Here is a 12,404-nt window from a genome sequence, read left to right as displayed (position 1 = left end):
TGTCCTGGAGCCAACAGCAACACTCCGAGACACTCAACAAATATAATAATCTAATTTCAAATATCAGAATACCTGACTGCAGGTTGTAGAAGAACAGCGAAGGAACGATGAAGGTGTGCACTCTGCTCTGCCTGTCCTCATTGCTCCTCCTCGGGACAGGTGAGATCTCAGGTCACCTACTGTATATGATTGTCTTCTATACTTCAGTGACAAGAAGTGATCACCCCAGTCTGGTTAATATATTTTTCTGTAGTGTTTTATTAGCTGCATAATAGGGTTGAGAGCTCTGTGTTACTTCCAGCTCCAGAGTGGTTTTAGCAGTTATCTCCATTTCCAAGCAGTTCCAAATCCTAAACAAACCTCCAGCTAACTCCAAGCAGATCCTGAAAATCCCAACTCCAGGCAGATCCAGAACCCACCCAGCTCCCAACAGATCCAGAAACCTGCAACTCCAGGCAGATTCAGACACCCCCAGATCAGGGCAGATTCAGACACCCCCAGATCAGGGCAGATTCAGACACCCCCAGATCAGGGCAGACCCAGAAGCCATCAGCTCTGGGCAGATCCAGAAGCCATCAGCTCTGGGCAGATCCAGAAGCCATCAGCTCTGAGCAGATCCAGAAACCCCCAGCTCTGGGCAGATCCAGAGACCCCCAGCTGGGCAGATATGGACCTCCAGGCAAATATAGAAACCCCCCAGTTCCAGGCAGATGCAGAAGCTCCCAGCTCCATCTCCATCTCTAGGCAGCTACAGAACCCTCCAACCAGAGACAGATCAAAAAAAAAACCCCAGCTCCAGGTACATTCAGAAAAACCCAGCTCCAGATAGATCCAGAACCCCCCCAGATCCAACGTCGGGCATCTTCAGAAACCCCCAGCTCCAGGGAGATTAAAAAAAAACCTTAGCTCTGACTAGAAGCAATTTAAAAAATCCCCAGCTTCAGGGAGATCCAAAAACTCCCAGCTCCATCTCCATGTAGATCCAGAAACCCCCTGCTCCAGGTAGACCCAGAAACCATTGGCTTCAAGTAGATCAAGAAAAACTTGGGTCCAGGTAGATCCCGCAAACCTCAACTTCATCTCCAAGCAGCTTCAGAGGCCCCCAGTTTTACAGAGAACCAAAAACCTCCAGCTCAAACTCCAGGATGCTTCACAAACCCTCAGCTTCAGGAAGATCCAAAAAGGACCCCCCATCGTGTTGTTATTGGGAGGAATAGGGCCATCATTGTTGGTGTCCGTGGGAGGAATAGTGCCTATAATTAGTATCAGCAGAAGGAATAGTGCCTCATTGTTGGTGTCAGTAGGAGGTACAGTGCCTCATCATTGGTGTCAATGGGAAGAATAGTGCCCTATCATTGGTGTCAGTGGGAGGAATAGTGCCCCATTGCTGGTGTCAGTGGGAGGAATAGTGCCCCATCGTTGGTGTCTGTGGGAGGAATAGTGCCCCATTGCTGGTGTCAACGAGAATAATATTTGCTCCATCATTGGTGCCAGTGGAAGCAATAGTGCCCCAACATTTGTGTCAGTGGAAGGAATAGTGCCGATTGCTGGTGTCAGTGAGAAGAATAGTGCCCCATTGTTGGTGTCAGTAGGAGGAATAGTGCCCCATCATTGGTGTCAGTGGAATAGTGCCCCATCATTGGCGTCAGTGGAAGGAATAGTGCCCCCTTGTTGGTTTCAATGGGAAGAGTAGTGCCCCATCATTGGTGTCAGTAGGAGGAATAGTGCCCCATCATTGGTGTCAGTGGGAGGAACAGTGCCTCATCATTAGTGTCAGTATAAGGAATAGTGCCCCATCGATGGTGCATGGGCCAGTTAAAGGAGAGTGAAGGACTGCTTTTTGGGCATCACTGTTATAGAATGTTTGTCTTCACTACAGGTTAAATTCATTTTAACAGGGTGTACAGTGTGCAATCTCTTTGCGTTTTCTCTGATTTCAGACCAAGCAGAGGAAAGGCCATTGGTGGACACAAAGTACGGGAAGCTCCGGGGGGTCATCGAACAAGTAAAGGAAACTCCAAGAACTGCAGATGCTTTCTATGGGATCCCCTTCGCAAAGCCTCCAGTTGGCATACTGAGATTTGCATATCCAGAATTACCCAAGCCCTGGAAATCCATCCGAGACGCCTCCCAATTTCCTCCCATGTAAGTGTCAGGAATTCACCATCTGTGCTTCTTCATGTATTCTGCCCCATGCTCTAAAAGGGTTCAGATCAATCTGCCAAAAACAGATCTTTCAGTTTTGGGTGAATGCCGGTTGAGTCAGCTGCCAGATCCCTACGCCAACTCTGGAAGTCTGATCCCCATGCTTGGGGTCCCAGCTCCACCCACCTGCCCCAGGCCATTGTGATGTGGTCTCTTTTATTCATCTCTGGGCTGGCTATTTATTCTACATCACTGAGAATGCAGCAGAAGGAGTGAGACAATTCTGAGCTCTCTGTGATGACAGAAGGTAGCTGACCACCATTTACTACAAACTGACTACAAGCTGCAAAGTATATAGAAATAGAATATACTCAGAAAGAACATTGCTGAAAAAAACATTTATTACCCAAAGCAGCCAATCAGATAATCCTTTTGATTTCCTCATACTGCAGTGGAAATATGAAATTAATCTGATTGGTTGAACAAGAAACACAAACTCTTGTTTAGACAAACAGTAAGAGGGAGTATAACCAGAACAAATACAGTGACTTAAAAATATTCATACCCCTTGAAATTTCATGTTTTGTCGTATTACAACCAAAAACATAAATGTACTTTATTGGGATTTTATATGATTTAGGGCAGCACAGTTGTGTAGTGGTTAGCACTGTTGCCTAGCAGTAAAAAGGTTTGCTGGTTCGGATCCCAACCATGACACTACCTGCATGGAGTTTGCATGTTTTTCCTGTGCCTGCGTGGGTTTCCTCCTACACTCCAAAGACACACTGGTAGGTTTTGTCATATTACAACCAAAAACGTAATTGGTTTCTGTCCAAAACTGGCCCCAGTATATGAACGGGGACCTTGGATTGTGGGCTCCTTGAGGGTAGGGACCAATGTAGACACTCACTCAGGATGGATTGGGGTCTTTATTCAACCTTACTAACTATGTAACTATGATAGACCAACATAAAGTGGCACACAATTGTGAAATGGAACGAAAATGATAAATGCTTTTCACATTTTTTACAAATAATTATCTGAAAAGTGTGGCGTGCATTTGTATTCAGCCCCCTTTACTCTGACACTCCTAACTAAAATCTAGTGGAAACAATTGCCTTTAGAAGTCACCTAATTAGTAAATAGAGTCCACCTATGTGTAATTTAATCTCAGTAGAAATACATCTGTTCTGTGAAGCCCTCAGAGGTTTGTTGGGAATCATAATGAACAAACAGCATTTTGAAGGCCAAGGAACAAACCAGACAGGTCAGGGATAAAGTTGTGTGCAAACCTACCAACAGTGGCGTCACTAGGGGGGGAGTGGGGGTGCGGGCTGCACCTGGCTGACACCCGCCAGAGGGTGACAGCCAGCACGGCACTGGATTTAGAGAGGCGCTGCGGCTCTCTCCTCTTTCTCCTTCCCCTGGTATCTCTGCTGTTATTGCTATGACTCCCTAGCTTGCAGCGATGTTCAGGGAGGGAGGATGAGAAAGAATTGTGAGGCAGACAGCTCCGGAGTCCCATAGCTCGGCGCCCGCATGTCCCAGGGGACCCATTTGCAGTTTGCAGGAAGCCATGTGGAAGAAGGTGCTCTAGTCAGATGAGACCAAAATTTTACTTTTTGGCCTAAAAGAAAAACTCTATGTGTGGCAGAAAACTAACACTATACATCACCCTGAACACACCATCCCCACCGTGAAACATGGTGGTGGCAGCATCATGTTAAATGCATTTCATTCCAAATTAGTTTTTCGCCAAATTTTGACAAATTAGTTAATTTGGAAAGATCCAAATTAACAAAAAACTGTTTAACAAAGTTTTTTTTGAATATTTGAAGATTCGAATATACGAAAATTTGGAAATTAAAAAAATTCAGAAATTTTGAAAATCCAAAAATAATAACTGAAGAGTGAACAGGTGTAGCACTTATTTAAATATAATCTGTCAATAATTAAAAGTTCATAATAAGCCAAGAAATTCTTGAGATGAATCCTGATATACTGAACAGAACAGCCATCACCAACACCCAAAAATACTGACTCTTACCCTCAGTGAAAGGGATATGCACAGTGAATAATCAAATGGCAGGGTCAACGATCATTCTACATAGACTGATCCACTCCACCAGGTTTACACTGATCATACTCTCCATGAATAGGTATCGATGCTCATAATAATATCTAACTAATAACAACTTAACTATTACTATGAAATAATAGGTATTGGAATTTCCTTTCAAATTTGGCTGTTAGTAAACGTAACAATACGAATGTATCCGAAGTTACTAATTATCTGAATGCCGTATCTAAACAAATGGAATGTAACAAATTAATAATAATAAATAACAATAATAATAATAAAAAATTATTATTATTTTTTAATATTAATGTGTTCCATTCCATTTGTTTAGGTGCAGCATTCCTTATTTCGGATACATTTGTATTCGTTACGGTCACTAACGGCCAAACTTGAAAGGAAAATCCAATACCTATAATTTAATAGTTCCTGTTTTTCACTGTCTATTGGCTTTGCTGATGCCTTGTATTACTGAAGCAGGACACCTGCATGAGGCAAGCCATCATTCCAGAGCAGAGGCCAGTCGCCACGTTTCGGTACTTGGTGATGGGGAGAAGTCTACAGGACCTCAAGTTCTCGATAGGCATCTCCCCCCAGGCTCTGGGGATCATTATTGCAGAGACCTGTTCTGCCATTATTCAGGTCCTGCAGAAGGACTATATTAAGGTAAGATTTCTCCTTTAACATCACATTCTATGTATTTAATGTATTGTATTTCTTTCATAATTCCCTAATTACCATGATTGGAATATGCTGTGAATGTCCCCTTTGTCCCTATTCATGCTGTAAGCTCTTAATGCTCCTTTTTTGGCCTACATGCATATTTGCCTTCACTAACCTCCCCAGCAACCTTCCTATCCTGAGCCCATACCCACCTAGCCTAGTCACTTACAATGTATTTTGTCAGCTCCATTGTCCTTCAACGCCACAGGACTGCGGCCTCCCATTTTGGCGACCGTTGGGACTTTCCCAACTGTGGAGGGGCTATAGATGGGAAGCACGTCCACATTGTGCCACCACCCAATTTGGGGTCTTACTATTACAATCATAAGGGTTTTAATATTATAGTGTTGATGGCGGTGGTGTCGGCACAATATGAGTTCCTCTATGTGGACGTGGGGAAGAATCTCAGAAGGAGGAGTCTTTTGCCCAGACTGAGTTTTCCCAATGTCTCCAGACTGGTGGCCTGGCATTAAAAGGTCACAGAATTTGCTGCGTGAGGAATGTGCTAGCTCCATTACAAACGTTAGTTTTACCAGACCGAGCGCTTCTGTCTCGTACTTGCTTCAGAGAATGCGTTGTTTTTGGTGCGTTGGAACAGCATACAGGCCAGTGGTTTTTCCGATAGGAATTTTTTCCATCTGAAAAATATAGAACATGTTCTCTATCTAAGTCCGTCTGAATTTTCGACGGAAAAAGTCATACACATGGTCGGAATATACAATGAAAAGTTCCCATCGGACTTTTTCTGTGGAAATTCCGACTGTGTGTACACGGCATTAGAGTCTGCAAAAGACTTGAGACTGGGGCGGAGGTTCACCTTCCTGCAGGACAATGCCCCTAAACATACAGCCAGAGCTACAATGGAATGGTTTAGATCAAAGCATATTCATGTGTTAGAATGGCCCAGTCAAAGTCCAGACCTAAATCCAATTGAGAATCTGTAGCAAGACTTGAAAATTGATGTTCACAGACGCTCCCCATCCAATCTGACAGAGCTTGAGCTAATTTACAAAGAAGAATGGGCAAAAATGTCACTCTCTAGATGTGCAAAGCTGGTAGAGACATCCCCAAAAAGACTTGCTGCTGTAATTTCAGTGAAAGGTGGTTCTACAAAGTATTGACTCGGGGGGGCTCTATACAAATGTCCCCCACACTTTTCACATATTTATTTGTAAAATAATGTGAAAACCATTTATCATTTTCCTCCCACTTCACAATTATGTGCCACTTTGTGTTGGTCTATCATAAAAGCCCAATAAAATATTTTTTTTTTGGTTGTAACATAACAAAATATGGAAAAATTTCAAGGGGTATGAATACTTTTTCAAGGCACTGTAGTAACAAAAATCCTCGGACAACAGGAGAACTCATCCACACAAACTACTAGACACTAAGGGAATACGGGCATAAAAAGTACTAAATGCCAAGGTGTTATGGGTGCAATAATTGGTAGACTTCAAGGGGATATGGGCACAAGAACTCTCAGATACCAAGGGGATAGGAACCAAATAACTGCTAGCAGTCAAAAGGATATGAGCACAATGGGCATAAGAGCTGCTAGATGCCAAAAGCATAAAGGAGCAAATATTAGTAGTTACCAAGGGGATTTGGGCACAAGAATTGCTAGATGACATGGGGATATGGACACAAGAACTGTTAGATGGCATGTGGATATGGGCAAAATAACTGATGCCAAGGGGATATGGGCACAAGAACTGATGGCATGGGGATATGGGTACAAGAACTGCTAGAGGGCATGGGGATATGGGCACAAGAACTGATGCCAAGGGAATATGGGTACAAGAACTGCTAAATGACATGGGAATTTGGGCACAAGAACTGCTAGATCCAAAGGTGATATGGGCACAAAAATTGGTATACACCAAGGCGATATGGGCACAAAACTTCTAGATGGCATGGGGATATGGGCACAAGAACTGATGTCAAGGGGATATGGGGATATTAGAGGGATTTAGGTGTAAAAACTGTTAGATGTCCGAGGAACACGGGCACAAAAAGTGTTAGATGCGAGGGGGTCATCTTCACCCCGGACTTTCAGCAGCCAGCATGCTGGCGCATTTTGACGTAGTCAACACAGTAAATTACCAACCACATCCACAAGACTTTACACGATGTTCAGAGTGGTGGTAGAAAAAACATGGACAAACCACGGGGGAAATAATATAATCCCTATTCCTGTAAGGAGTTTTGTCTCCCATATCCAAGTGATGTTGCTGAATAGTGATGGCCGAACGGTTCGCCCGGCGGTCGTTTCGCGGCGAATTCCGGTCGTTCGCCGTCCGCCCGATCGGCAGACTATTGGCGCCGTTCACCCGGCGGACTTCCGCGTTTTTCTGTGTAAAAGAACTTTGACCTATGATGACACATCCATCCTGGGGTACAGGACAGCCAATTGAGACATTACAGCACATGGACACTTGGACATTCCCCCTAACTTATAAATACACCCGATCCGGTGGCCATTTTACATTCTTTCTTCTGTCACTATAGGGAGAGGTTGCTGTGTGGAGTAGGGAGAGATAAATCGCTAGCTATTTGGTACACAAAAGTTCTTTTCAGGACTGGTATAGGTGTTAGGTGTATATAGGTTTGCTGTGCTACTGATTGTTGCAGCAGTCTGAGTGTCTTTTGTCAGTTTAGAGAAAGGGACAGGGCGCTGTGTGCTGCTGTTGTAGGGACAGCCAGATTAGTCATCATCATCATCATCATTAGCTGTTACTATCAGATCCACAAAAGTGCTATCCCAGTAACCAGTTATTGTTCCAGTAGCCTCTGTTTTGCCATTTTATATAGGGACAGGCAGGAAGCAGTGTGTCAGGCAGTGAGGGTCAGTTTAAACAGTAGCTGTTACTATTAGTTCCACAAAGGTTCTTTTCAGGACTGGTATCAGTAGTATGGTAATAGGCTTGTACACATATAATATTCTTTCTTCCAAATATAGAAAGAATATTATACTTGACTGCTGCCCTTCTGCTGCAGTCTGCTAATCAGTCACAACTCACTTGTTCCACACAGCTCTTTATCAGGACTGGTAACTTGGTCTGTCTAGGGTGCTACAGTACATAGGGTTGAGTGAGGTACAGTCTGCTATTCTGTAAGGACTGGTATCGGTCCACAATACATAGGGTTGAGGTGCACTACTGCTGACCGCTGCCCTATACTGCAGCAGTCCTTCATCGGTATAGGGAGTGGGACTGACGTACAGTCTGCTAATCAGTCACACACAACCTACTTGGTCCACAAAGGTCCTTATAAGGACTGGTAACTTGGTGTAGGGTGCTACAGTACATAGGGTTGAGTGAGGTACAGTCTGCTATTCTATAAGGACTGGTATCGGTCCACAATACATAGGGTTGAGGTGCACTACTGCTGACCGCTGCCCTATACTGCAGCAGTCCTTCAGCAGTATAGGGACTGACGTACAGTCTGCTAATCAGTCACACACAACCTACTTGGTCCACAAAAGTCCTTCTAAGGACTGGTAAGGTATATAGGGTGCTACAGTACATAGGGTTGAGTGAGGTACAGTCTGCTATTCTATAAGGACTGGTATCGGTCCACAATACATAGGGTTGAGGTGCACTACTGCTGACCGCTGCCCTATACTGCAGCAGTCCTTCAGCAGTATAGGGATTGACGTACAGTCTGCTAATCAGTCACACACAACCTACTTGGTCCACAAAGGTCCTTATAAGGACTGGTAACTTGGTGTAGGGTGCTACAGTACATAGGGTTGAGTGAGGTACAGTCTGCTATTCTATAAGGACTGGTATCGGTCCACAATACATAGGGTTGAGGTGCACTACTGCTGACCGCTGCCCTATACTGCAGCAGTCCTTCATCGGTATAGGGACTGAGAGTTTTGTCACAGGGTCATTTAAAAAATGACAGGCAGAGGAAGAGGCAGGCCCTTGCGCAGGGGTGGTAGGGGTAGGGCAGGAGCAACAGGCTTGAGCCAAAGTGGGAAGTTGCAGAAGGTGCGTTCAATTACTTTAAAGGACGCACCAGACTTGGTTGAATGGCTCACTCAGCCTTACTCTTCTGCACCCTCCTCATCCTCTCGATCTGCACCCTCTTCTTCACTCTCTGCTATGTGCACCCCCAAAGACACTACCACCAACAACACCACCACCACCACATACCTTCCGCTTGAGTCACAGGAATTATTTTCCGATCCATATCAAGAGGACATTTCTGATGCGCAGCCACTCTTGGTATTGGATCAGGAAGAGGAGGTAGCAACAACCGCTACTCAGCAGTCTGACGACAGTACCCAGATCAGCCCAAGGAGGAGGTTGGTCCCCGGTGTTGCTGCCTACTCCGAGATCTCTACTTATAGTGGTGGGGAAGGTGACGTCGATGATGACGTGTCTAGTGATGTCACGTGGGTGCCCACAAGAGAGGAAGAGGAGGGGAGTTCAGAGGGAGATATGGACCAGCAGATAGGGAGGAGAAGCAGGAATAACTTACATTGCACAGGAGGGACAAAGCAGACTGCAAATGTATCAGGAGCGAGTCATTACCATGTACGGTCACATCTGGCGCTTCCAGGACACCGGCACATGGCTCCGCAGTGTGGGCTTTTTTTAACGTGTCCGTTGCTGACAATAGCGTTGCCATCTGCAATCTTTGCAGTCAACGCATTAGTCGCGGTAAGCCCAACACTCACCTAGGGACGACCGCCTTAAGAAGGCCCATGAGCAGCCATCACCGAGCCCAGTGGGAGCAACGGAACACACAAAGCCACACTGCAGGCTCTCACCGTCCAGCCTCGTCTTCTATTCCTACTTCTCCTCTCTCCTCACAATTGTCCTCCACTCCACCTACCATCACGCCAAGCTCACGTTTTTCTGCTAAAAGGCAGGCTTCCGTGGGCCTAATGTTCGAGCGTAAAAAAATGATGACGCCGGATAACCCTCTTGCCCAACGGTTGACGGCTGGCTTGTCAGAACTGATAGCCCGCCAACTATTGCCATATAAACTGGTGGACTCGGCGGCCTTTCGCAAATTTGTGGCCATTGGAACACCACAATGGAAGGTCCCAGGAAGGAAGTATTTCTCAGAGAAGGGCATCCCAGAGCTATATGGCCATGTTCAGCGGCAAGTGAATGTATCTCTGGCACACAGTGTCGGTGCCAAGATACATCTGACCACAGACACGTGGTCTAGCAAACACGGGCAGGGAAGGTATATCACTTTTACTGCCCACTGGGTGAACCTTCTGACGGCCGTCAAGCATGTAACCCGTGGCACCCGTGTAGATTTGGTTTTACCGCCACGGATTGCATGCAGGCCTGGCTCTTCTTCTCCTCCTCCTCCTCCATCCTCCTCCCTCTCCTCCTCGGCTGACTCCTCCTTTTCCGCTGCTAGCGTCTCTTCCGCTGCGCCGCCCAAGCTCCCCCGAACCTATTCGACATGCCAGGTGAGACGTTGCCATGCCGTGCTGCGTCTGTTGTGCCTGGAAGCCAAGAGCCACACTGGCCCAGCACTCCTTTCAGCTTTGCGTTCACAGGCAGATCAGTGGCTAACACCGCTCAATTTGACAGTTGGTAAAGTGGTGTGTGACAACGGTGCCAATCTGCTTAGTGCATTGAAACAGGGCAAAATCACGCACGTGCCATGCATGGCACATGTCTTAAACTTGGTCGTGCAGCGATTCCTTGTCAAATACCCTGGGGTCCAGGACATCTTGCGGCATGCAAGGAAAATCTCGGCCCATTTCAGAAGATCTTACACGGCCATGGCTCGCCTTGCTGACATTCAGCGGCGACACAATCTGCCGGTCAGACGTCTTATTTGCGATTGCCCGACGCGATGGAACTCAACCTTCTATATGCTTGATAGGCTGCTCCAGCAGAAACGTGCAGTTAACATCTACCTTTATGAACTCTGCGGCAGAACAGGTTCTGGGGAGCTAGGTTTTTTTTCACTGCGCCAGTGGCTGCTCATGCGCGACGCATGCAGACTTCTGCGCCCATTTGAGGAGATCACCAAACTGGTCAGTCGTATGCCATCTTTATGGAGCGTGCATTGCGTCGTGTCATTGATCAAGCTGTGGAGGAGCAGGAGCGGGAAGATGAGGAAGTCGCAATGCTGGATGAATTCCCAGGGGGGGCTACTCTATCTGAGACAAGTCAACAACAGGAGTCTGAAGAGGAGTCAGAGGAGGATGGTGCCGGGGCGGATGAGGAGGAGCAAGAAGAGCATGCTTTAAACCTTTCTGGGACCCCTGTTGTTGTGCGTGGATGGGGAGAGGAGAATGAAGAGGATGACATTATCCTGGATGATGAGCAGGAGCCAGGCCACCACACCGCTTCCAGTTTAGTGCAAATGGGGGCCTTCATGCTCCAGTGTTTTAATAGGGACCCCCGTATAAAAAGCATAACGGTCAAGGACCAGTACTGGGTGGCAACATACTTAGACCCCCGGTACAAACACAAAATGGCGGAAATGCTACCGCCGTCACAGAGGACTGTCAGAATGCAGCACTTCCAGGCCTTGCTTCGAGAAATGCTGCATTCTGCTTTTGCGTGCGCTGACAGAGGAGCAATTCCCACTCCCAGAGAAGGAGTTGCGGGTACCAATCCAACAGCGCCTGCAAGAAGAGGCCGGTTTGAAGATGTGTTGGTGACTTCGGATATGAGGTCATTCTTTCAGCCGACCCATCGACAGGTGTCATTCGGATCCAGCATCAGGGAATGCCTACACCGTCAGGTGTCCGACTACATCGGGTTAACGGCCCGAGTGATGAACCCCTGGACTACTGGGTGGGCAGGCTTGACCTCTGGCCAGAGCTTGCTCAATTTGCAATCGAACTGTTGGCTTGCCCCTCGTCCAGTGTCCTGTCCGAAAGGACATTCAGCGCAGCAGGGGGTATCGTGACCGATAAGCGTACTCGCCTAGCTCACGACAGTGTTAACTACCTCACATTTCTAAAAATGAATGAGGCATGGATCGCGGAGGAATTCAACACATGTGACCAGTAGACCATGTATATGTCTATAAACAATTTTTTTAATCGAGCACAGAGACATTCTTTCTTCATTTGGCTCACTTCCTTGTCCAAAAAAAGCACACCGTACTATATGCCCGTACCCTCCTCTTTGAAGAGGTTGAGCGGTGTCATATTTCTACTGGGGCTGATTATTATGAGGGGCTCCCACCATCCCTGTGCTGCGCTGACTTCCTCCTGGGGCTGCTTATTATGAGGGGCTCCCACCATCCCTGTGCTGTGCTGACTTCCTCCTGGGGCTGTACCACTGCTGTGCATATTATGAGGGGCTCCCACCATCCCTGTGCTGTGCTTATTATGAGGGGCTCCCACCATCCCTGTGCTGTGCTGACTTCCTCCTGGGACTGTACCTCTGCTGTGCATATTATGAGGGGCTCCCACCATCCCTGTGCTATGCTCATTATGAGGGGCTCCCACCATCCCTGT

At 46.7% G+C, this 12,404-nt stretch overlaps 1 protein-coding gene across 1 annotated transcript in view; it reads left to right on the top strand.

Moving 5' to 3' along the window:
* LOC143930267 (fatty acyl-CoA hydrolase precursor, medium chain-like) overlaps positions 1-12,404 on the top strand; it is a 56,219-nt gene continuing 43,815 nt past the window's right edge. Inside the window, exons 1-2 of the mRNA XM_077454426.1 lie at positions 1-159; positions 1,941-2,145. Of these exons, the coding sequence (XP_077310552.1) occupies positions 108-159; positions 1,941-2,145 (257 nt within the window). The 5' untranslated portion in view covers positions 1-107. The remainder of the gene's footprint in view (positions 160-1,940; positions 2,146-12,404) is intronic.

The sequence above is a fragment of the Lithobates pipiens genome, unplaced genomic scaffold, assembly GCF_037356315.1.
Source record: "Lithobates pipiens isolate NorthernLeopardFrog02 unplaced genomic scaffold, aLitPip1_a1.2 Scaffold_10, whole genome shotgun sequence".
Taxonomy (NCBI): Eukaryota; Metazoa; Chordata; class Amphibia; order Anura; family Ranidae; genus Lithobates; species Lithobates pipiens.
This window is presented reverse-complemented; position numbering and strand designations above follow the sequence as displayed.